At 44.4% G+C, this 26,830-nt stretch overlaps 1 protein-coding gene across 10 annotated transcripts in view; it reads left to right on the top strand.

Moving 5' to 3' along the window:
• cngb1a (cyclic nucleotide gated channel subunit beta 1a) overlaps positions 1–26,830 on the top strand; it is a 69,168-nt gene that overhangs the window by 16,691 nt on the left and 25,647 nt on the right. For 3 of the 10 annotated variants that reach the window (XM_038304497.1, XM_038304492.1, XM_038304490.1), the window contains 13 exons: positions 1,717–1,811; positions 1,906–1,975; positions 2,215–2,244; positions 3,383–3,443; positions 3,532–3,559; positions 12,621–12,721; positions 13,434–13,531; positions 13,902–14,039; positions 14,158–14,199; positions 14,538–14,615; positions 20,788–20,802; positions 23,888–24,083; positions 24,764–24,815. In XM_038304497.1, coding sequence (XP_038160425.1) covers positions 1,717–1,811; positions 1,906–1,975; positions 2,215–2,244; positions 3,383–3,443; positions 3,532–3,559; positions 12,621–12,721; positions 13,434–13,531; positions 13,902–14,039; positions 14,158–14,199; positions 14,538–14,615; positions 20,788–20,802; positions 23,888–24,083; positions 24,764–24,815 — 1,004 coding nt within the window. The other 7 variants (XM_038304491.1, XM_038304493.1, XM_038304495.1 and 4 more) reach the window with 7 other exon arrangements.

The following is a 26,830-nucleotide window of genomic DNA, read 5'->3' as shown; positions in this document are numbered from 1 at the left end:
CCTGCCACCAACTGCTAAGGAACGTAGCAGCTTATCAGTGTATATTCCCGCTGGCACTATTTGTACTATTTTGCAACTATTTTTTTAACTACTTAACTTGTAGATTAAACATTTTATGCCACGTGTGAAGGAGCTAAAAAAAACAAGAAACAAACACATTTCTTAAATTTATTCAAATCTATTGACTTACAGTAACAAATTCAGTTATTCTTATTCTTACTCCATACAGTGGTGGTAAATGTCCATTTGTACCAGACCTATTGGGATGTTCATTTCCTGTACTGAGTGCAGACATGACAGGAAGTACATCATTTTTAAATGGTACTATAGGAAGATTGGAAAAACAGATTTGTTCCGCTACATAAAATGTCATTATTAAGACTTAAGGCACGATAGAGAGAGAGAGAGAGAGAGAGAGAGAGAGAGAGAGTCTGCAGTGCATTTTATTATAGAGCTGGCTGTAGGTTCCAACATGTTATTAGTTGTTAGTGACCAAACAGGCAGAAAGGAAAGTAGGAAATATTTGTGTTTGAATCAGAGGATGAATTGTTTGACCTCATTCCTGAATAAGGAAGCTGAGATAAGGTGGAACAGTTTTTGTTCCGCCTTAATACTTTAGGCTCATAGATGGTTGCTGTATTGAAAGCTATAGTGGAGGATGTTCTTTTTCCAGGTGGATCATCAGAATAAATGTTCCTCCTAACTGTCAGTCATTCTGGTGATATAATAACCATGGAAGAATGTTTTTCCTTTGCCTAATTGTGAGATAAAATGTTTGAGTTTTTCCTTTCCTCTGCATAAATAGGGCTGATTGTTCAGAAGTCTGGTTCCAGTCTGTATGCAGGAGTTTAGTTATGGAGTTTAGATTGGGGAAAACAGGAAGCAGTTGCCTCCCTGCTCTAGATATCAGTGAACTATGAGAGATAAGATGAGATCAATCAGCCTCCTTCATGCCGTGAGCGGCAGACCTGCTCTGAGTGTTAATCTGGCTAAAATTTATGTCCTTGATGAATTAAAGGGTTTTTTCTTGGGAATAACCAAATGTCCGTATGTGAGAAAGTTCTTTACGTAGAGATGGGATAGTTCCATAGGAGAGAGAGTGTGTTGGGAGGTGCTGTATAAAAGTACTTAGCTTTGCCCAGTCAGAGCTGTTTCTCTCTATCTGAGGACTTTCAATAAATTGTTTCTTCCAAGAAACGCCTCTACCTCAGCTTCCTAACTCTACATTACGTAAGGCCATCCTACGTTCTCGTCCCCATTTTAACTTAGCAGTGGTGAGTGTGACATAGCGTTAAAACGCCAAATCTTCTTTTGGAAAGTAAGATTTTATGAGCGATGCAAATAGCAATGTTTAAACACAGCGTGCACGAGGAGAAATGGGCTCCTGCACGCTCTGGCACTCGATCGAATAGGCGATCCCTCGCAGGAGCGGTACATGGCTGTGCATGTGCTTCTTTTTTTTTTTTTTAGGTGAAGAGGGCGGATCTAATCGTATATTTGTGAAAATGCTCCACTATATCTTTAAGTCAGTCCATGATAATGTTACGAGAAGTTTTAACAAAAAATGGTTAGAAACAGACTTAATGTATCCAAAAGTAATGTTTTTTTAAATATCAGTAATTAAATGATCACATGTTTGCTAATAGATTAAATATTTGAGCCAGGCAGAAATATAACAGTATCATCAGCATAAAGTGATATCTGACCCATTTCCAGCATGATGGAGTGGATCAAGCACGGCATCGTGAAGGTGGTTCCTCAGCCTGAGATCCCTCTGAAGACGGAGCCTGAACCCCAAGCTCCACCCAAAGGTGCTTAAAATGGATTCTACTGACAGTCCATGAGGTTGCATCATTGGAAAATAAAATCTACTGAAACATTTGTCCTGCTTTTGGATGATTACAGCTCCTCCTGCAGCTCCTCCTGCGGCTCCTCCTCCTCCTGCTGCAGCCATGAAGCCAGCCTCAGAGACAGAGTGAGTCAACCATCTGAAACACATTTATTACTATTTCCTTCTGCTCGCTGTTGATCCTTTTAACTTCCTATTGGTCAGATTTTTTAGATTTGCATTTTTGATTTTTAACTTTAGCAGAGTAGCTGATTCCACCAAACCTGCTGATTCCAGCTCAGATGTTTTCCAGTCTGGACAGTAAACCTTTAGATCAGGTAAAGAGACAGAAGATAACGTCTCTCTTTGCTTCTTCACACCTGTAGGTCTGCAAAGGAAGCAGAGCAGCAGCCAAAGTAAGTGGAAATATTTGTTTTGATTCTTGCTTTTTAAAATCCAAACTACTGAAACCTAAAGATGTTGGAGTTGTTAAGGTTCAAAGGTCACCAGAAGCCTGAGAACAATTTCTAACAGTTTTGGAATCATAAAAAGGTTTTAACCTGAAGGATCTCCTCAGTCCTCGAGAGCCAAAAAGAGACACATCATCCAAATTAAAGGCATATATTCTTTTAAAGGGAAAAAAAGTGGGTAAAAATGACTAAATAAATAAAAGTAAAACATTAAAGGAGAAGTCTGGTCAGCAATGAATGGATCCTTATTTATACCTAAAACTAAAACATTCGCAGTGATTTAATTAATGTAGGATTAATCAGTGAAAAAACTAAAAATAATAATTTTCATCGCGATCACTGAGTCTGTGAGCGGCCATCTTTGGCCAAATCTATTAGCCCCTCCCTCCTGCCATCTTCCAGCAGTGACGTCACGGTGCGGTAAGCCTAGCGCCATTCTCCCCGCTTTCCAAGCTAAATCAATGGGAACTACTAGACACATCTGCAATCAACAACAATTATTGAAGATTTCCAGAGGACTTCACCATTGAAATTCACCAGAGCTATAGTGAAACTGACAATGCCCACGTGCATGGCAGCTGGATGCTGGAATACATCGGGTAAAAGTGGAAAAAAGAGTTATTCCACCTTTCTGATTCCTGATCCTCCACGGACGGGTTGGTCGTTGGATCGCCAACTTGAAGAGGGAGGATTTGCCATCGAACTTCTGGCCAGAGAAAAAACCCGTAATATGTAGCCAACATTTGGAAGAAGAATGTTTTCAAGATGACTTGGATAATAGCGCGTTGTGACAAACACCAGATACAGCACTGGGACTTGATCAACAGCCGATACCGCACCGTGACAATGTCACTAACCAGTAGGTGGCAGTAGTGTTCTTTGACAAACATGGATGCCTCCAGTAAAGCACATTCACATGAAAATTACTCTGAATTAAAAACACTGATCATTTATTGAACAGGATGGAATCATTTCAGATTTAAAGAACTTTCAGAAGTTTGGATTCTGAATATGAGCGGAATTCTCCTTTAAGACCAACGCAGTGGGCTGTTTTCATGAAATGATTTTATAAATCTGTTTGCAGCATGATGGGCTGGATAGTCAATGGCATTGGACGCATGTTGCCTCAGCCCGTCCCAAAGCCGGTGAGTGATCTGTCTCTTTAAAGACGTCATATAACCAACTGGAGTCACCTGACCTTCACTGATGATCTGATTTGTCTCCTCCATTCAGGAGGCAGCGAATGCTGAGGTGCAAAGCAGTAAGTACCCACTAACCTCACTGTAACACACCAGCATCAGTCAGAACATGGTACTAGTTCATCAGCAGTCGGCATGGTTCGGTTCTGGCTCTCAGATAACAAAGAGCGCATTAGCAGACCGCATCATCTCCTCACAGTCAGCCTCCATAATCAGGAAATTTCATAAAATCCTAGCTTCCTACCGAGCCGCATGATTTCCAGTGATGGTTCTGCTCAGCAGTGTGATGAACCTCAACATCTGTCGTTTCCTGCGTCTGGAAGCTCTGATCAGACGATCGTTTGTCGTATCCACTTCCCAAACATCCACTCTATCAAGTAAATTCACCAAAGGCTGCCTTCTTCACCTGACTCTCCTTAAACAACAAAATATCCAAATTATAACCAAACTTCCTGAATGTTACGGGCGCCGCCATGTTGGTTTGCTTGTTTCCCTCTAGAGAGCAGTAGTACCGTAGATCGCCACTGCGAGGCGAGGAACTGTGCTAGCATGGCGTTTAAATGATTAACTGAGCTCAGCAGGTTAACTGATCCCAGCTCAGCATGGATCGGTTCCACAGGGTAGGGGGCCATAGTGTGAGCAGAACCTTACCTGCAGTCGGATTTCCGGTCCAGGTGCTGATTGGTTGGCTGGTTGATGGTTAGTGTCAGAGGTGAGGCGGACTCTAACTGAGCTGCTCTTCTCCTTCTGTTTCAGGGGGGAAAGTCGGACTGAGCCCCTAAAATAAAAGGAGAAGGATGTGCAGGATGCAGGACAGAGTCGCTCACACTGAAAGCAGCAGAGATATAACCGTTGGACTGACGCCATCAGTCCAGTAGTGCTCACAGGAAGGCTTTTATGGACATCAACATGCTTTAGTTTGACACATCCAGCTGAGGAAAATACACCTGACAGGTGATCAGGGACAGGACTGCCTGACTTTCCAGGATATTTACTCTGAAGTTCCTGGAGAGCTGATCAATAACCTTCCTGCTGTCCCTCATAAACTGGCTTCAGTCCAGCTTGTTGTAACTTTTACTGGGAGGATGCCACAGCAGGTCTGGATCCAGAGGTTCAGATTTCTACTTCAGCTTCTTGCTTTTTAGATCTGAGCAGCTAAAATACAACAAATAATGCTGGAAAATAAAAGTCTGATCAAGAAATAAGAAAATGGTTTGGGTCTTTCTCTCCTTTTTTTACCACAACATCCATCAATCCGTCCATCCATCCATCCATCCATCCATCCATCCATCCTCCATCCATCCATCCATCCATCCATCATCCATCCATCCATCATCCATCCATCCATCATCCATCCGTCCATCCATCCATCCATCCATCCATCCATCCATCCATCCATCCATCCATCCATCCATCCATCCATCCATCCATCCATCCTCCATCCATCCATCCATCCATCATCCATCCATCCATCATCCATCCATCCATCATCCATCCGTCCATCCATCCATCCATCCATCCATCCATCCATCCATCATCCATCCATCCATCCATCCATCCATCCTCCATCCATCCATCCATCCATCCATCCATCCATCATCCATCCATCCATCCATCCATCCATCCATCCTCCATCCATCCATCATCCATCCATCCATCCATCATCCATCCATCCATCCATCCATCCATCATCCATCCATCCATCATCCATCCATCCATCCATCATCCATCCATCCATCATCCATCCGTCCATCCTCCATCTACCATCCATCCATCCATCCTCTCCATCCATCCATCCTCCTCCACTCCCTCCATCCACCCCTCATCCCTCCTCCGTCCCTCCATCCATCCTCCATCCATCCCCCTCCATCCTCCATCCATCCATCCATCCATCCCCATCCATCCATCCATCCATCCATCATCCTCCCTCCATCCACCACCATCCTCCCATCCCTCCTCCATCATCCATCCATATCCACATCCCTCCATCCATCCTCCATCCATCCCTCCTCCATCCCTCCATCCATCATCCATCCCGCCGTCCATCCATCCATCCATCCATCCATCCACCATCCCCAACCCAATCCTCCATCCCTCCCATCCCCTCCATCCCTTCCCTCCAACCATCCTCCGATCCTCATCCCCATCCAATCCACCATCCTCCATCCATACCTTCCATCCTCCCTCCTCCTCCATCCTCCTCCTCTCCCCCCCCATCCCACACCCCCCTCCCCACCTCCCAATCCTCCTTCCATATCCTCATCCATCCTTTCCTTCCATCCTCCCCCCCTCCCCCTCCTATCATCCACCGCCGTTTCCTTTTCCTCCCTAAACCCCCAACATCTTCCAAAGCTTCCCTCCCCATTCCATCCATCCAAACCATATCCCAGCCCCTTCCCATCCACCGCCCCGCCCATCCATCCTTCCCCCCATTTCCTTCTCCACCCTCCTTCCCTCCTCCACCACCATCATTTCCCCCATCCATCATCCTCCCTCCAACCTCCATTATCATCCTCCCTCCATTATTTCCCTTTTTCAAATCCATCCATATCCTCCTATCCATCATCCCCCCTATCCCCATCCATCCTTTCCATCATTCCTCCTCCCTCCTCATCCACCATCCTCCTCCATCCTCTCCTCCATTCCCTCCTCCATACCTCCCTCCCCATCCTCCTCCATCCATCCCTCCATCCATCCTTCCCCAATCCCACCTACCCTCCCTCCATCCATCCACCTCACCATCCTCCACCTCCCTCATCAGTCCCCTCCCCCCCACCCCACCTCCACCCTCCCCTCCCCCTCCTCCATCCCATTCCCAGCCTCCATCCTCCTCCACCACCCTTCCCTCCCTCCTCCATCACCCTCCCTATCACCTCCCCCAAACATCCCCCCCCTATCCCTCCATATCCATCCCCCCCCTCCATATCCCCTCCCCCCAAACCATCCATCCTCCATCCATCCTCCATCCATATCCATATCCCTTATCCTCCTCCAAAACCACCTCATCACACCGCCTCCCTCCCCCAACCCCTCCCCCCATCCTCCCTCCATCCAAACCAACCCCTTCCTCCATCCCTCCCTTTTATATAAACCATCCTCACCCTCCGTGTCCTACCACCATCCAATATCACTCCATCCAACCATACCCACCCCGTCCACCAAAAATCCCTCATCTCCCTTTCCCCTCCCCTCCCTCTGCCTCCATATCCCTCCATCACCACCATATCCCCCCTCCTCCTCCTCCTCCTCCATCCCATCCCTCCTCCCTCCGCCGCCGCCTCCACCGTCCGCCATATCCTCCATCCTCCTCCATATCATCCAACCCCTCCATCCATCCTCTCCTCCCTCCATCCATATCCGTCCCCCCATTAAATCCATCCATATATTCCGTCCTCCCTCCCTCCATGTCCCCCCAACCCTCCCCCCAAAAATCCTATCCCCTATGTACATCCACCCATCCTCCAATTCTCCTCCACCAAATATGTGCCATTCCATATACTCCATCCATCCATATATAAAATATATATATAAACATCCATCCCTCCATCCGTCCTTATCCCCTATCCATCCTCCCTATATCCACCTTTATCCACCCTCAATCCCTCCCTCCTATAAAATATCCCCAAATATATAAAATATCATCCATCCCTATATATAAAACCCCCCCTTATAACCAATCCATCCATCATATATATATAATGTGTAAAAATATCCTCCATATATCCATATTTATAAAAATCAATATTATCCATATATATATATCCCTATCCAATCCATATCCCTATATATCATCCATCCATATAATCATATATATATATCCCTCCATAAAATATATACCCATCCATATTAAATAAATCCCTAAAATATCCCTCACCCTATCCCCTCCTCCCTCAACCCCATCCTCCACCATATCCCTCATATCCACCCCCATATAACCCAAACCCTATCCCTATCCCTCATCCACATCCCTATCCATATATATATCAAATCCTCCATATATACCCAAAATATATCCCTCCCCCACCCTATAAAATAATCCATATCCCTACCCTATCATCCATCCCCTATATATATAACCCATATATACCCATCCTTATCCAAACCTCCCCTTCCCTATATATATTATATCCCAAAAATATAAATCCCCCCATACCCATATATATCCCTCCCTATCCCCCAAATATATATATAAAAAATTATATATCCATATCATATAAATACCCTCCATATCCATTCATCCATCCCCCCCCAAACCCATATATAACCCTATATATATTCCCTATCCCTACCCTTATAAACCCAACATCCATAATAAAAAATATCCCTCCTATATCCAACCATTTCCCTCCAACCATATATCCCCCAACCCTCCCCCACCTCCATCCTCATCCATCCCTTCCCTCCAAACCTCCCTACATCCATCCATATCCCTTAAAACCATATATATAAAAATATCCATATATAAAAAATTATCCTCCTCCATCCCTCCTAAAATATACCCAATCCCCCATTCCAATATCCTATTAAATAAAAATATCAAAAATCCCTCCCTCACCTTCCTATATATCTATCCCTCCATCCCTCATCCACCCATATCCATATCTCCTCCCTATCACCTAACCCCATAATTATATAAATAACATATACCATAAACCCTCCCCCATACCATCCCCCAACCTAAAAAAATCCCCAACCTCCATCATCCATCCATCCATCCTCCTCATCCATCCACCCTCCACCATCCATCCACATCCATATCCCTCCATCCATCCATCCCTCACCAATCCATTCCCTCCCTCCATCCTTCCATCCATCTCCATCCCCTCACCCTCCATCCATCATCCCTCATCCCTCCCTCCCCCATCCCATCCCCCATCCTCCCTCCATCCCTCACCATCCATCATCCCCTCCATCCATCCTATCCATCACCATCCATCACCTTTCCCTCCCCCATCATCCATCATCCCTCCCCATCCATCCATCATCCATCCCCTCCATCATCCATCCATCATCCTCATCCTTCCAAAACCATCATCCATCCCCAAAACATCCCCCCAAAACATCCATCCATTATCCTCCCCCCATTCCTCCCCAAACCCTCCCTCCATCATCCACCACCATCCATCCCTCCATCCCTCTCATCCCTCCATCATCCATCCCCTCCATCCATCATCCATCAATCCATCATCCATCATCCATCATCCATCCATCATCCTCTCCATCCACCTCCCTCCCTCCATCCACCCCCCATCCATCCTCCATCCATCCATATCCATCCTTTCCCTCATATCATCCATCATCCATCCATCATCCTCATCCATCCATCCATCCTTTATCCATCCCATCCACACCATCCCTCCATATCCACCATCATCCATCCTCCAATCCATCCATCCATCCATCCATCCCTCCATCCATCATCCCCATCCACCCCTCCATATCCCTCCCTTCCCTCCAAACCATCCTCCATCCTCCCTCACCATCCACCATCCACCATCCATCCCAACCCTCCATCCTCATCATCCATCATCCATCATCCACATCCTCCCTCCCTCCAAACCATTCCATCCTCCCTTTCCCTCCAAACCATCCTCCATCCATCCATCAATCCCCCAAACCATCCATCCATCATCCCTCATCCATCCATCCATCCATCATCCCTCCATCCCCCCATCCATCCTCCATCCATCATCCATCCTCCATTCCATCCATCCTCATCCATCCCCTCCATCCAAATTCCCTCCCTCATCCACCATCATCCATCCCTCCATCCATCCACCCTCCCTCATCCATCCATCATCCATCCATCCATCCATCCATCATCCATCCATCCCTCCATCCATCCCCCATCACCACCCTCCAATCCATCCACACCTCCCTCCTCCATCCATAATCCCTCCCTCCATCCCTCCCCCCATCCACCATCCCCCAAACCACATCCATCCACCTCAATCCATCCCTCACATCCCTCCACCCCTCCCTCCATATCCATCCCCCAACCATCCCTCCCTCCTCATCCATTCCCATCCATCCCATCCCATCCATCCATCCATCCATCCACCATCCATCTCCATCCATCCATCCATCCATCCATCTCCATACCATCATCCTCATCCCCATCCCCCACCCATCCATCCACCTCCATCCATCCCTCATCCACCATCCCTCCAATCCCCATCCATCCCCCATCCATCCATTTCCCCATCCATCCCTCCATCCCTATCCATCCCCCCTTCAATCCATCCCCCCAAACCCCCACCACCATCCATCCATCTCCAATCCCATCCATCCACCATCCCCATCCAATCCATCATCCCATCCCTCCCATCCATCCCCTCACCTTATTCCAACCATTCCAATCCATCCATCCTCATTCCATCCATTCCAACCCATCCTCCATCCATCCATCCCTCCATCCTCCATCCCTCCATTCCACCATTCCCCCCTCCCTCCCTCCTCCAATCCATCCCCATCCCTCCATCCCCCCACCATCCATCCCTCCACCCCTCCCTCATCCCTCCACCCCTCCATCCTCCCCCTTTCCCTCCATCCCTCCATCCATCCCTCCCTCCCTCCATCCATCCCTCCATCCCACCTCCATCCATCCATCCATCCATCCATCCATCATCCATCCATCCATCCATCCATCATCCATCCATCCATCCATCCATCATCCATCCATCCATCCATCCATCCATCATCCATCCATCCATCATCCATCCATCCATCCATCATCCATCCATCCATCCATCCATCATCCATCCATCATCCATCCATCCATCCATCCATCCATCCATCATCCATCCATCCATCCATCCATCCATCATCCATCCATCCATCCATCCATCCATCCATCATCCATCCATCATCCATCCATCCATCCATCCATCCATCATCCATCCATCCATCCATCCATCCATCCATCATCCATCCATCCATCCATCCATCCATCCATCCATCCATCCATCCTAGCCGTAGCGTCAGACTCCGTTCATCTCATCCCGTCATCATGTTCAGACTGGACTCACTAGATGAGATGAATGGTGTCTGGTTCTACTGCTTTGTTAGAAAGAAAACGAGCCAAACATCCTCTAAATGTGCAGGGTCATCTTTGAGCACGCCATTTCACTTTTCTTTCACCAGTTCACCGCAGTTCTTCCAGCAGTCCACACTTTCTCTGCTCTCTTTTTCTCATGGTCTTCTCCTTCTTTCCCATCGCCCGGCTTGCCACAGGTTTGCCTGCTGTGTCTAAAAGTAGCAGCAGCAGCAACCCAGACTGACAGCTCATTGGCTCATTTGGATCACGTGCAGCCTGGAGCCGGACGCTCCCCAGGGCTTTACCGTATTAACAGGAGAAGAGGGGCAAGGGAAGTTAGACGCTGTTGTCGGTGTTGATGTTTTAAATCAAGTTGGGTCAGAATTAGCCAGCAAGACCTGAGTCCGCTAATCTGTGACCTCTGGTTTAGAGGGATGACTGGGTCATCGTAGATTAATAGTAGATAGATTATAGTCTGATGCTCCTTCCATTTAAATATTATCGCCTGCTCAGTTCTCTTTGAGATGTTCAAAGCCTGGAAAATCTTTTTGTATTCAGATCCAACTCTAAATTTTCCCACAACATTATCTCAGACCAGACTGGTGTGTTCCCAGTTCCTTGTGATGCTCTCTGTGCTTTAAACAGACCTCTGAAACGATCACAGAGCAGGTTCATTTATACGGAGACTTAAATACACCCAGGTAGATTCTATTTATCATCATCAGTCATTAAGGTCAATATCTGATCATTTAGAATTACTTCTGGAGAAAGTTTGCTGCACTGAAAGTAAAGGTGTGATTCATTTTGCTCGCCCACTCTTCATTTTTTATTTGTTAAAAAACTTTAATATATCCAAAAACATTTGTTCCCCTTTATGATTATGTCCCACTGCTTGATTCTTTAGAAAAAAAATACAATTTTATATATATTTATGTTTTATGCACGATGTGACAAAAGTTAGAAACATTCAAGGATGCTGAATAGTTTCTCAGGGAACTGCATCTGTTTATCTGTCATCCGATCAGTGGAGCATTTCAACCAGTTCAGAAACATGAAGGTTTTATCTGGAACTTTTAGGTCGTTTTTATTTCAAAATGGAGGCAATGAGATCAGCGAACCAACAAACACACTAACCAGTAAATAAACCCTCCAAACAACCAATCAACCAGCCGACCAACATTGCTTGGTACGTCCTGATCCTAAATTAATATTGGATATCGGTCCAATATTAGCCAAACAAACTAATATTGGGCTTTATCGGATGGATGTTATCTAGCTAATAGAAACACTTTGCTTCTGTTAACCATTTCTGTAACTCATTGGTTAATTTTACGTGTCGGTTGTTTTTTTATCCGTTTTGGTTTTTACTTTTTTAAACAATATTTCAAACAACTGTTTGCCACTGTAGACTGAATACAGTCGTAAAAACTCATGGCTTAAATACACAGAAGCTCTTTCTCTTTCCTTCAATCCTTTATGTACAAAGTCATATCTCTATTATTATTCAGATTATTTGCAAACTGTCTTTAATTTTGATAATTGACATTTACCCGTTGGATCAACCCAAAAAGCTTCTCAAACAAATGCAGACATCATTAGATCGTTTAATAGATGAACGCTGAGACACAGAGACGGTTTAGTGTTTTTATATATCAAAGTGATTTCTGTGATATGAGTCTACTAACCAACCAACTAACCAACCAACCAACCCTGTAAACCACCAATAAGTCAGCCAACCAACCAAATAACATCCAACCAAAAATACAATCAACTGAACAACCGATTGGCTAACTAACCAACCACCCGTCCGACGTACTAATTACTCCAACAACTAAATAACCAGCTGACAAACCAACCAACCAACTAGTTGACCAACCCCCTGATTAACCAACCAAACTACTAATCACCTGATCAACCAACCCATGGACCAACTAATCAATTAGCCAATTAACCAACAAATTAACCACTCGACCACCCAACTAACCAGTTGAGGAGGGACCCACCATGGTTAAGAAAGAGCAGCTTCATTCCAAAAAGCAGGTTTGAAACGTTAACCGGAGCAGCTCTGCTTGTCCCTGTGGGTTTAGGCGGCTCTGCTGAGAAGAAGATGGACCTGGTCCTGGAAGATCTGGAGGAGGTGAAGGAGGAGCCGCATGAGCAGATCAATCAGCAGATGTCTAAAATAGAGGTGGGTGTGCTTTAGCTCAGCAGATACTCTGATTATTTACCACCTGTTCTTATCCACACCTGTTTAACATCTGCTCTGGGTTTAACAGATGTTCATGTTTAAGGATGGTTACGATTTTCCAATTAGCTTTGACTCAATGACACAAACATACATATGAGTGTATTTCCTCTATTAAAAGTTCATTGCTGGTCTGGGTTATAACAGTTAGTTCTAAAACTACTAAGAAAGTGACTGGGCTGAACACGGCTCTGAGGAATTCCTCAACAAAGCTGAACATTGTTGCATTTTCAGTTATTTTATTAAATTGGAATAAAAAAAATGAGCAAGTTGAACTTTTATCTACCAGCAACTTTATTTAGGTACATTTATTCATTGCTTAAGAGGAAGAGTAAATCTTCTGATCACTGGAAGCAGCAGGTCAGTGAGGTCAGGACGTGAAGATGACTTCCTGGAGACCCGGGCAAACATCTCAGGGAGGAAGAAGACGGGTTGATGGAACTTTAGAAGTGGCAGATTAGACATGTGAGCCTCTAAGTATATATAGGAGAGATAGGACAGGTGGGACAGCAGGACAGATGGGACAGCCTGAGGGGAGGGACAGGTAGGACAGGGGACAGATCTGGCAGATAGAACAGGTAGGATGGGTTTCTGGGATGGATAGGTGAGATTTTAATGTCAGTGACTTAAAGGACATCTCTGTTACTGGTTGCAGATGGACGATGCAGAGACGCAGGTAGATGAACTGACCCCACTGATGGACAGTATCAAGAAGGAGGCTGGAGACGCTGTCCTCGCTCACATGGAGGAAAGGTTAGCAGCTCACCGTCTTCATCTTCCTCCCCTGTCTTTGTGTGGTCCAGACCTTCAGCTTTTGGAGACGGTTGTTGGAACATGTCATGGTTTGAGTATTTACAGCATTAAAAACAGCAGAGCAGCTCTTATCTCTGCTCCTCTATGGATCTTCTGTCTGAACCATCTTCAGGTTGTATCCATATTTAGGTTTACATGGATTAGGACCTTTTAACTTTCAAAAGTTTAAGTTTAATTCCTGGTTCAGATTGCAGCTATAAGAGTTCACCAGCAGAACCTTTAATATCAAAGAAATGTACAGGATCCAAAAAAAAGGGTTTCTTCTGTCTGAACGCTGGATCTGGATTCTGGATCTCCCCCCCTGTACCAGGCTGCAGCAGGAGCGTCTAGAGGCGGCCCGGGTCGCTGAGGAGATGGCCAGGAAGGCGGCAGAGGAGGCAGTCCGACAGCTGGAGGTGGAGCATTCAGCCAAGATCGTCATAGAAACGCTCCCGGAGTCCAATGAGCAGTAGGTTGCACTCTGCTCTGTCTGAAGCAGAAGAGAATTTGGGGTCAGGAGCTGATTTCCAAACACTGAAACCAGAGGAGCCATAAAGGATCTGACCAACGTTTCTGGTTGTCCACAGACTACCCAACATCCTGGAGGAGGAAAATGAAGATGAACCAGAGTAAGTCCATAGGAGGTTTCTGCAGATCCAAAGAAGTCAAAACTGTCACAGTTGCTGTTTTCCCTGAGGAAGAATCAGTGAAATCCTGATTAGATGCCCCCACAGACAGGATCCCTCTCTGCTGCTAATCAAGAGACCAGAAGTAGTTTAACGATCATGACGCACTGATCAGTACAAAGAGTAAAGTGATGAAAACAATCAATTCCAGAGAGAATTCCAGTTTTTTATAGGTTTTGTGTTAGAAAGCCAAACAGGCTTTGAGACTCCAATAAGCTGAAGGCTCCAGATGTTCCAGCTGCTCAGATTCACCGCAGCTTTCCGCTCTTTTCCTCGTTCAGGCTGCAGCACCTGCAGGAGGACAGTGAGGACAGCACAGATAATAAAAGCAAAAGCACTGAGGCGAATCAAACGGAGGAGTAAGTTCAGCCACATTAGATGAAGATGAACTCCTGGTGCGGCTCTGGGAGTTTCAGCTCAGCTTGCATGCTTTTTCTAAAGAGCTGAATCTGCATCACACCACTGCAAACCTTCCTGATGGTTCCAAACTGCTTAGTTCAACCCAACATTACCCAACTCTATGTTTGCTACTGCAGCACAATTTAAAGCTTAGAAACCGCCGCTCTCACGCTGCTCAGGTGCATCACTGCTATAACATTTACTCAACTGCACCTCAAACATCACTGCAGCTGGTCTTATTTTCATGCAACATCATGCATGTCCTCCATCTAAGCTGATGAAGATTAATTCATCTTAGTTATCAGGGTGCTTGGAATAACAGAACTTGACCTACATTCTTTCAAATTAAAGCAAAACTGTGTAAATGTTTAGGCACTGGGGCCGCTAGAAACTGGAAACGTCCAGGTCTGGAGCCCTTGAAGCCCCTGGTAGGGCTCCCCTGTAGCTAATGAACCAGCCATGATTAATATAAATCACAGAGTTCCTTGTAAAGACAAGGAAAATTTCACCCCCTCGAATAAAACCTACCTCAGAAAACCAAAAATATGTTTGATGTGGTTTGGGTCAAATCTGGTTTTTGAGGCTAATAACTTTTGGCTTAGGTAGCCCTCCTATTTAAGCTCAGACTGGCCATGTGACTCTGGGTCACATGACCACTAGCTATAACAATTTTGGGTGGAAAATCCCACAGTGTTGCTTTAAGCTAATAATTAACAGGCACTCTGGGACTCACATTTTATTTCCAGCTGACCCTTATAGAGAGTATAACATTGAGGCAAACATGGAGTATCCCATTCTGATGTACAACTGGGAATTTGATACCCTTAATCAAGGGCGTAGGAATATGTTTACAATTGGGGGGGACACATGTCGCAAATCTGAGATTCGTAAATATTCAACAGAAACATGTCTTAAGTACGCTACTTTAAAAAAAGGCTATTTAATCTTTTACTTTATTCCTTTATAAATGTGTCTTGCAAAAATAATGCATTTAAAATTTACATAATGCATTTGTTCATAAGATGTGAGCATATCACCAAACAAAATGACTGGAGTCTTTTATTAAGCAAAGGGAGATGTCTTTCAAGGGCTTCAGCCCTTGGCATATTTAGTGTCCGCATACGCACTAGAAAATCAAATATTTCAGTTGGATTAAAAACAATTCAGTAGGCCACACATGTGCAAAGTTTGATATGTTTTATTTTGTCAAACTTGCAATAATGTTTAAAAAATGAATTTATATAGGTTGACTGACAGAGGGAGCTGACAGTGTGGTGAAGAATTATGGACAGGGCGCTTTGAAGCATCTGGTTCAAAAACGCATTATCAACCTTTGGTAGAAATCCATCTATCCTTCCATTTTCTGTACACCCTGTTCCTTAGTGGGGTCAGGAGGTGCTGGTGCGTCAGTCTGTCCCGACCTTTGGTAGAAATGGCGCCTTTAATTCCAATTTGCAGTACAGAACAGAGAAAACTACAGAGTTGTCAATGTTGTGTTAATCTGTTTATAGTCTAAAAAGAGGAGCCAGCAGTTTATTTGAGGAAATAAAGGTGCAGAAGTTAATTAGTTGGTTAATTAGTGGTTGCACGACCAATGCGGCCGCCGCTGCTAAGAATTAAAATTAATTCTCCCTGTGGTTAACTAACGATCAGGAGCGCGGCAGGTATAACATCTGTCCATTTCGGCGAATCAAAACCATGCAAAAAATAAAAAAATCCTCGTTAAACGCACGCCCAGATCGGGCTAATTTCAACACAAGTTGTGTTAGGTGACTGTTACTCACACTGACGTTTCTCTTTTTAAAAAAATCTGAGTAAGTCCTACTGCTGTTTCCGCCTTTTAGTTGGTGGTGGCATTGTACTGAAATGAGATATATATAAAAAAAAAAAAACATTTTGGCTAGCGTGGCAAACGTCTAGAGAAAGTTAGCAGTTAAATATTGGATGAGTGACCAGCCCAAGACTACGGAAGAGGATTAGGGCCACTGAAAAAAAAAAAAAAAAGTTAAGTGATTTTTAAATTTCATTTCAGTTTAATACGGGAAAAAGGTCAGAATTCTGACTTTTTTTTCTCAGAATTCTGACTTTAATCTCAGAATTCTGACAGAATCTGACAGAATTGTGGATCTTAATGTAGATGGGCACCATGAAGGCAGAGATGTGGAGCACTCAGCTTCACTGACAAAGAAGTGAGTTGTTTGAGAGAGCCAGTGACACATTGGTGGAAAATGACAGAATTAGGCAACTTTTTACGTGCCCGAGGGGTCCCCTCATTAATGGAGGAGCAGAAGGTCATTAAACAAGAGAGCTAGTCTCTAAAATAGACATGCCTATGGCTGGATGCTAACATGTTTGTTTTTAAACATACTTTTGTTATATTACATTTGTGTTGTGTTTTCCAAATAATGTAGAAAATGGATGGTGGGTTTATAATGTTTACCTTTTATGAGCAGGACAGGAAGCAGAGAAGTGTAGCATTACCTCCAACTAGTTAAACTCATAATTATGAAGTTATTCAACAAATTCCTCAAGTAAAAAAGTGCAACTTTTATTTTTTATTTATTTATTTTTTACCAGATTTGTTGATTAATTTCAAAATTATGTATTCCTTCCAAATTTCCAAATCTGAAGAATTTTTTAAACCAATATCTACATTATTTAACATTTAGTTTATGTTTTAGCAGTACTTCCTGTTATATTTCTTTATACGTATATTTTACATTTTCTTGCACAGCAAGCTCAGCAGATTTGAAATTGTGTGCTTGTGTACAAGTAGTAAATCTTTACTCTAAACATATATTCTGGTTATTTTTTTAGTTAGACCTTCTTGTTTTTATATATCTGTATAGTACAACCCCCCCCCCCAAAAAAAAACAAACAAAAAAAAAACACTGTAAATTGATTAGAAATATTAATCATCTGTCAGATTTCTGAGAAAAAAGTCAGAATTCTGAGATTAAAGTCAGAATTCTGAGAAAAGTCAGAATTCTTACTTTTTTACCCATGTTAAACTAAAAAAAAATTTAAAAATCAGTTAACTTTTTTTTTCCAGTGGCCCTAATCCTCTTTCGTACAAGATTAAGATGACTAAACCAAAAAGATTCAGTTTCTATATATGAAAGTGAACTGACAACAAAGACGTTTTAAATAGGCAGCATCCCGACAGACCATTTTACCTCTTTCACAAGTTTCTGACTTCTGTATCGCTGTTTCCCTCCCTTCTGCGTGCTCAAACACTCTCACTCAGCAGTTCAGAGAGGGGAGGGGGAGTACAATGACGTAACGCTATGCTGCGCCTTCAAAATAAAAGCACGCTAGTTAAAAAATGTCAAAATCTAATATTTTGCGGTACAATTTTTTGGGGGGGACATATCCACCTGGCTTTTATATTGGGGGGGACATGTCCCCCCCGTCCCCCCCGCTTCCTACGCCGCTGCCCTTAATTCCAATAGACATGCACTGTTCAATCTGGATGTGTGCCTCTGTGCATCTGCCTCTGTGCACAAAGACAGGCACAGAGGCAGGCTCAGTGGTTGGGGGAAGCAGAGAAAAGACGTGGTACCAGGATTTCAGCAGGACTTTAAACTGATCTCCTATGAGCAATAAGCATCTCCCTGAAATTCCTTTTTTTGGACTTGGGATGTCTGTTAAAGGAGAAGAACATACCTCAAACAGGTGTCAGGTCTTGATGTTCCACATAATTTGCTACGTTTTCTCACATTTCGACCTACTGCGAACATTTATATGACACCAGATAAGGTCAGCATTCCAGGGTGGACATGTGTGCTAGCCTGGAAAGTAGGGTGTTAGCAAACAGTAACCGAATAAATAGCTGGTTAGTTAAACATTTCATCAATTTGTTACCAGGATCAAGTTTGGAAAATAGTCACTGCAGCCAGTTTGACCACTTACTGTCATGTCAGGTCATGTTCTTTTTTTAGGCAGTTTCTAGTGTTTTACAGAATAATTACGAAGTTTGTTTAGCTGTCATTGGGATTGGACATCTGCTTGGACTTGCAATGTTCAGGGGTTAGGACAAGGGTTCTAGACAATAAAGAAGTAGCCTGGTCCCCTGAGTTCAAGATGGTGGTCTCTGCTTCTGGTAGATGAGTTGGAGGGATGTTGGTGAAGAATTTCAGTCATCAGGTCAGTCATTGCAAAAAAAAGAAAGTTAAAAACAATCCACTGGACTGTGTTTCCAAGTTTGTTCCAAGTTTCCACCACTGGATAAAACCTGGAACTAAACGCTATTTCTGACATTTTGAATTGAAAAATCTTCCTGGATGGAAGAGAAACGTCTTCAAACTTGGAAGCAAAGTCCAGTGGATTGATTTTAACTTTATTCTTTTGAGTTGGATGTTGGTCCAAGATGAAGGCAGGATAGGAACAGAGATTAGAACCCTTTCTGCAGTACAGTGTTTCTTTCTCTGGGGAAAAAGGAGCTGGACTTTAAGGAAAACACAAAGCTCCATTTATTTTCCAGTCTGGTCCTACAGTCATGGATCCAGAACCATATCCATTATATGAACAAATAAAAGGATCTGACTGTGTAAGATGGTGTCTAAAAGATAAGCAGAGGAGCTCCATCGTCTTGTGATGAAGCTCTGTGTTTCTCTACTATGAGTCAGCCCAGGAGGTTCATCTGAACAAAACAACTTCTAGATGCCTCCACTTGGTACTTCTTCAGTCATATTAGATTGAGAGGAAACTGCAGAGAATGCCAGGAACTTTCAGGGCGAGTTTTGTGGGTGGCAATAGATTTCTAAGCAACCAGAACAAACATTCCTGGTTTGAGACCTCTAAGCAAAATATGATGATCTCCAGGAGGACGTGGAGAGTCTCGCTGGGCGGTTTACAGGATTGTTTCATGGTTATAACATCGTCCGTTTTGGTCCACTGCACTTTTTACTGTCCAAAAACAATGTTATGTTACATTACACAGAAATTCATCGATCACTAGGACCAAGAGGGAAAACCGCAGCTCCAGTTGAAGCCTGCTTCTCTGAGTTTAGACCGCCCACAAGCTCCTGATTGGCCCTCTGTGATTGGCTGTCACCACTGTCTCCTGAAAAGCTCACTGTACAAGTATTTGATGCGCCACTGAACTAGGTCTGTGATTGGATGATCACAGACCTAGTTCAATAAACCCCCCACCCACCCCACACACACACACTTATTCTGAAATCAAAATTTCATCCATGGGAATACCAAGGTTCTCCTTATCTGCATCAGTACGCCTGTAGGGTAACCACTAACTGTTCTTTGGAACACGTCAGCCTGCTTCTTCACGGGTCTCTGTGGTTGCATAAAACTTGTAGTCCATCTTGCTGGATGTTAGGATACCCACCCTATCCACAGTACCTGGATGTTAGGATACCCACCCTATCCACAGTATCTGGATGTTATGATACCCACCCTATCCACAGTACCTGGATGTTAGGATACCCACCCTATCCACAGTACCTGGATGTTAGGATACCCACCCTATCCACAGTACCTGGATGTTAGGATACCCACCCTATCCACAGTACCTGGATGTTAGGATACCCACCCTATCCACAGTACCTGGATGTTAGGATACCCACCCTATCCACAGTACCTGGATGTTAGGATACCCACCCTATCCACAGTACCTGGATGTTAGGATACCCACCCTATCCACAGTATCTGGATGTTAGGATACCCACCCTATCCACAGTATCTGGATGTTAGGATACCCACCCTATCCACAGTACCTGGATGTTAGGATACCCACCCTATCCACAGTACCTGGATGTTAGGATACCCACCCTATCCACAGTACCTGGATGTTAGGATACCCACCCTATCCACAGTACCTGGATGTTAGGATACCCACCCTATCCACAGTATCTGGATGTTAGGATACCCACCCTATCCACAGTATCTGGATGTTAGGATACCCACCCTATCCACAGTACCTGGATGTTAGGATACCCACCCTATCCACAGTACCTGGATGTTAGGATACCCACCCTATCCACAGTACCTGGATGTTAGGATACCCACCCTATCCACAGTACCCTGGCTTCTGCAAAGCGTTTCCCATGCTCAGTTGATTATCTGGTCTGTGGAGGTTTCTGACCTTTCTGTTCCCTTCTTTCTGCCAATCAGGACCGAACTGAAGAGGTAGGTTAGGCCTTCTGATGTCAGTTGTTATTAAGGAAATGTTGGTTTGATGGTTCTCTGTGTTTCAGCTGGAGTTAGATCCTTATGTCACGTCACACTCCATGAACACAAAATGGTTTCATGTTTTCTAAAGCAGCCTTAAACACTGCCGTGATTAGACCACATCTGTTGATAGTCCTGTAATGCTGCTATGAATTTGCACCAAAGCAGAGAAGAAGGCATGGAGTTAATTATGGATTCATACCAAATATGATTCCAGTTCATTTTTAACTAATTTGCATTTTGTTCCTCACTTAACATTTTGGGAGAAAAAAGTGTGGCCAATAGGGCCAATGGAGACAAAGCCCGACTTATTGCGCTGTGTCATCAAGTAGAAAGAGCTTCTATCTGTTGCTTGCTTGCTCCAACGCAACTTGGTGGACCAGGATGTTACACAGCAGTTACAGTCTGGTAACTAATGCTGAAGCCGAACAGAGTCACTGGCGTCCGAGTCCTTCAGATTCTCCATAGGGGCTGCCAGGTTCCGGGGTCCGGGAGATATGGCTGAATCATGGTCACTTTCAGTGTTGGTTCCATCTGTCCAGGATCTGAAACTTCAACCAGACATCAGAGGTTAGGAAATGAGGCCCTCTGGTACTAAGGGAGGACAGCAGAGATCAGAGAAAGAGGCCGGAGCTGGATGCAGAGGCGGTTCCTGGCCGAGAATTACAAAAGCTTCATCTCGCTCTGCTCTTTAAACTTTAACAACACCCCTGATTAGGTGTGATGCAAATTGACAGAAAATTCCAGATTTTTTAAATCTGGCTAAATTTAATATGCATCTAACGTTGGTTTTGCTTTGATCTCTTAGTTTGCATCACTTCTGTTTTAAAGGATAGTACACCCAAAACATGATTAGCCTTCATTTTCTACTCACCCCCATGCTGAACAACACTCTGGAGTACTTTTTTGATATCTCAAATGCATCTGGAGATCTGGGAGGCTTCTTGCTGTCTGCTGACATTCAAATAATGGAGGTCTATGGCGCCCGAGGCAGAAAGGTCCATAAAAGTCCACAAAAAACGTGTCAATATTCCTCCATACTGCTCGTCCAATGTATTCCAAGTGTCCTGAGTGGGTAGCGTCCAGAATTTACTCGAAACGAAGTCATTTAGAATGTTTTCAGAGCATAAACAGTAGTGTATAGGATTTCCTAAAAGCGCGTTCACGAGTCTACGGAAACCGCGGCAGACCAAACCAGATGAAAGTGCGCATTCAGCTCGGCAAAGAACTCATGCTCTTCCTCAACACTGAAGTCCTCAGACATTTTTCTTCCGTTGTTTCTTTCTTTGCACAGCTAAACAGCACATTTCTTCTTCTACGCTTGCATTATCGGCAGAGCAGACGCTGAATGCGCACTTTCATCTGGTTTGGTCTGCCGCGGTATCCGTAGACTCGTGAACGCGCTTCTAGGAAATCCTATACACTACTGTTTATGCTCTAAAAACATTCTAAATGACTTCGTTTCGAGTAAATTCTGGACGCTACCCACTCAGGACACTTGGAATACATTGGACGAGCAGTATGGAGGAATATTGACACGTTTTTTGTGGACTTTTATGGACCTTTCTGTCTCGGGCGCCATAGACCTCCATTATTTGAATGTCAGCAGACAGCAAGAAGCCTCCCAGATCTCCAGATGCATTTGAGATATCAAAAAAGTACTCCAGAGTGTTGTTCAGCATGGGGGTGAGTAGAAAATGAAGGCTAATCCTGTTTTGGGTGTACTATTCCTTTAAACAGGACTCTAGAGAACATTAAATCCCTCGCACCAGTCACATCATTCACAACATAAGGCAGAGGTGTTCCTGGGTTCACCACTGGTGGTTTCAAAGCTATTATGGATGCAAAAAGGGAAAGATAAATGTATTTATTTTTTTTTTCATTTTTACCAAACTCTTTTATTTCTATGGGGGCAGGCCTTTGAGACAGGAAGCAGTTTAAGCTGCGTTTGCCACAGGGTTCAGCGCAGCAGCGTGCTGCCTTGGTACTGTGCTGCACTGGCTGCTTGATGCTGTTGCTGGCTGGGTTGGTGGAGCTCGGGTTCATTGTGCTTTGCTAAGAAGCAAGTTTCAGCACTAATCCTGCTAATTAGGAGCAGCAAAGAAGAAGAGGCAGTGCATAAAACCCTGAGGTCCATCAAGCAGCTTGGGGAGTTCAGGCTCGTAAAAGGGCTTCATTTCACAGCAACCATTTCCACATCTATTTTCCACAGTATGAAGCAGTTGGAACATTTTGCAGACAGTTGGACCAATGATAACAGGAATCAATGCAAATCTGACAAGCATTAAATAAGCTTCTCCTCCATTTTCATCTCCAGTCCCCCGCCTCAAGCAAAGGTTTCTATTGGCAGAGATGAGGTTTGACCATTGGTGGACGTTGGAGCTCCCTTGGACCAATGTTTTGCTCCACAGAGTATGTTTGTGCCCTTGCACAGTTCACTCCTTTATAAATGGTGGGTTTGGGAGCAAAGCAGTGCGTATGCAGCATCCTCTCTGAAAATCCCACTGGTCACGCCGATAAACCAGCATCTTAGCTTGGTCCAGGTCCCTTAGTGTCATTTTATCGGTACCTTAGGCCCGTCAGTCACCCACCTATGGTCCAGTGACTCAGGGAGATGGATCCATAAGGCCAGCAAACAGGAATTTATAGATTCAAGAAAGTAGAATTTAGAAACTCCTACTGTTATGTGACTCCCTAGCCAATCAGTGATCAGCAGCCTCCTGATGTCACATTTTCAGCCTAGAAATGCATTTAAGTAGATACTAAACATACTGTATCTAAATAACCGTTACTGAGTTGGTAGTAGTGGTTAATGGCCATAAGAACTTTTTAACTTTGGTTGCTGGTCTTCAACTACTGACCGTTGGTGATTAAATGCTGTTTATCTGTCTCTGAGAGACACTATGGACAGATCCCAGAAGAACTTTGGGTTCCAGGACAAGATGTCATCTGCTTAGCTTTGCTCCTGTTTTTAGGGGAGGACCTCTGGGAGCCTCACAGAACCGCTCCTTCACTCCTCTTTTCATTCTCCACCTCATCTCAGGTGTCTGGTGGATATCTGTCCAGCTGAAGACGAACCTGAAGCAACAGCTGAAGGGAACCAGCCCACCGAAGCTGAACATGAAACAACGGAGCAGGTCACTCCTTCTTCAACTGATGTAGAACCAGCATCAGAGAGGAAAGACCTGGAGAGTCCTATAAACCAGCAGCCAGAACCACCACCCCCCTCCACAGAGCAGGTGACTTTCCATAAACATCTGACTTATCTGTCCTCTTGCAACATGAAGAGTGTTTCCTAAAGAGTCAGAACCAGAACCTGAGCAGCCTGATGAAAGTTTTTAGTTAGTTCTTGTTTGAGATTTGAAGATCCTCTCACAGAAAGTTCTGGAAAAACCCTGCAGGATCCATCTAAGATTTCATTAAATCTTGTCCCATTTGATTTATTTTAAGTTCTGATTCCCTTTGTTTTGGTTTACTGTAGCAAAAGCAATGGAGACATCCTGCCTCTGCACTTTTTCAAATGTCCGTTAAGGTCCCCTCTATTGTCCAAGAACAATGTTAGGCTACCGTACACAGACATCTGTACTCCGACCATGCAGATAACCGCAGCTCAATCTGAGCTCGCTTCCCTGAGCTCGCTTCCCTGAGTTTAGGCCGCCCACAAGCTCCTGATTGGCCCACCGCCGCCCACAAGCTCCTGATTGGGGCGCCGTCTTTTCTTGTGTGATTGGCTTTAACCGCTGTCACTCCTGAGAAGCTCATTGCCACTGAATGTGATTTGATGGTCAAACATGCTGGTTAGTTATATTAGAAAATACCTGCGTCCCCCCCACCTCTGAAATCAAACTTTCGTCAACGTGCCTCTGAGGGATGGTTTTTGTTCAGAGCTCCAATCAGCCACATCTTCTTCTCTTCTCAGAGCGAAGCTGCGGCAGCATCTGCAGAAGAAGCAGCAGCAGGTGGAACCGGAGGTGAGAGCAAAAAAAACCTTTGACCAAAAAGTGCCAGTGATGTTATGTTGGTGTTGGTCCAGTCTTAGTTCACTCTGTGGTTCCCGCTGGTCGTTAAATGGACAAATACCTGTTTCAGATGATCTTATTGATGTTTCTCCATCCAGTTTTCAGCAGCTGTGCTCCCATAAAGACTTTCCTGCTTCGGTTCCCGTTTGCAGCAGATTGCATGGAGCGCTGCAGGAAGCTAATGCATGAGCATGACCTAACGCCAGCCACGCTGTCCATGCTGAACCCCTGCAAAGGGCTCAATGAGCTCACCCAGCAGCTGTGGCAGTTCCCAAAGCAGGCGCAGCAGCACTGCAGCAGCATCACCAGCCGTTTCACTCTTCCCAGCTTCCTTAGCAGCCTTAACCGCTCCACCCAGCAGCAGAGCTCCCCAGAACCCTGATGCACCCAGTCTGCAGCTCCAGCCTATAAAGTGCCAAATGCAGCTGCTGCAGCTCCCTGGAAGCTGATCCGCTCCAGACTTTCCCCTCTACCACATGCAGTAACCTCCGGTGGCCATTTAACTGGAATGCACATCAGACAGCCTCCTGCTCTGAGAAGCTGGACTAATCAGAACCGAACTTATTCCTGTAGTTTCATGAGTTGAAGGTGCTTTGGATTTGATTGTATTTGGGAATTTTTATTGACATAAAAAACATAAATTCAGTAAATTATATAAACAATGAATATTTTATTGTCAATTGAATAAATCACAGAGAAATAAAACAATAAAAAACCAAATAATGTTAGAGAAAGACAGAAGCAGCTGGAATGGTGTCCATCAGCAAATGATCTACCTGTAGCGTTCAGGCGGCTGAGGTTCTGTTTCAACTTGTTTTCCCCACAAAGTTCTTCCCTGAAGATCCGTGAAGGGTGGGGTAAGGAGAACCCAACCCCACCCAATTACTCGATAGAAATAAACTTTATGAAGATGAAAAGGCTAGCTTTCTGTTAAACTGACTCTATTTGGTCTGAAGATGTGAATATCTTAGTCGCAGAAGCAACAGATGAGTCTCACATCTGTTACTATGGAGACAGGGATGGTTGAAGTAGAGAGAAGGTCCATCATCTCCGCCTCTGTTGGACATTAGGACAGAGCCAAAGGATTCGACTTCAGTTTCACTTCGCTCTAATTGAAGACATATGATTTCAAATATTTAAAAGGAAAACGAGGATAAAAGTGTCTCTAATGTAAATTTGCAGATTTACAGTTTTGACTCTATTATTGTTAAGAGACCCATCTTCTGTCAAACGTCCATTAGAGAGACAGCCTGAGGGAAGAAGCTGTGCCGGATGTTTTACCTGAAGCTAAATGTCTAAATAGGTTGTGTCCAATATGTCTGGATCGAGGAGATGTTAGCCAACCTTTGCCCGACCCTTCCTGTGCGGGTCCATGATGGAGGAAAGGATGATCAACCTCTCTGTATTCATTTAATCAATAAAATTTGTTTTTTTATTAGGAGACGTTTGGATTTATGTAAACGAGTGTTGAACTGATGCCGTATTTCTGGCCCAGATACCCGATACCTGGCTGTGCAGTAGCTGCCGCTACCATCTGTTTGAAATGAATGTGTGTTTATATGAAGAACTGCAGATTACTGGGATGTTAAATAATCACCATCATGGCTTCAAGCTGCTGCCTTCCTTTGTGAAGCAGGAAAAAGACTAAAACAGTGAATCCAGTAGAACTTTTTATTGCCTACCTGGAATGGGTGACAATAGGTGAAGAAACTTTTGGCTCTCAGAATGGTACCGGTGCCCTATTGGTTGGTACTCGCCGATACCGATGGCACCATTTTAGTGCTGGATCGGGGCACCCCCGATACTGGTATCAGTATCGGTGTGACACCAATTTAAACAAACATTTATTTTATAGACTGAGGCCAACATCTTAGGGGGATTGGTGGCCTAGTGGTTAGGGCATAGGACTTAGAATCCTGAGGTTGTGAGGTAGAAACCCACTCTTAACCCCCGATTGCTCCCTGGGT

Source organism: Cyprinodon tularosa, unplaced genomic scaffold (assembly GCF_016077235.1).
Source record: "Cyprinodon tularosa strain WSP-4 unplaced genomic scaffold, ASM1607723v1 ctg534, whole genome shotgun sequence".
Classification (NCBI taxonomy): domain Eukaryota; kingdom Metazoa; phylum Chordata; class Actinopteri; order Cyprinodontiformes; family Cyprinodontidae; genus Cyprinodon; species Cyprinodon tularosa.
The sequence above is the reverse complement of the archived record's forward strand: the minus strand, read 5'-3'. Positions and strand labels throughout refer to the sequence as shown.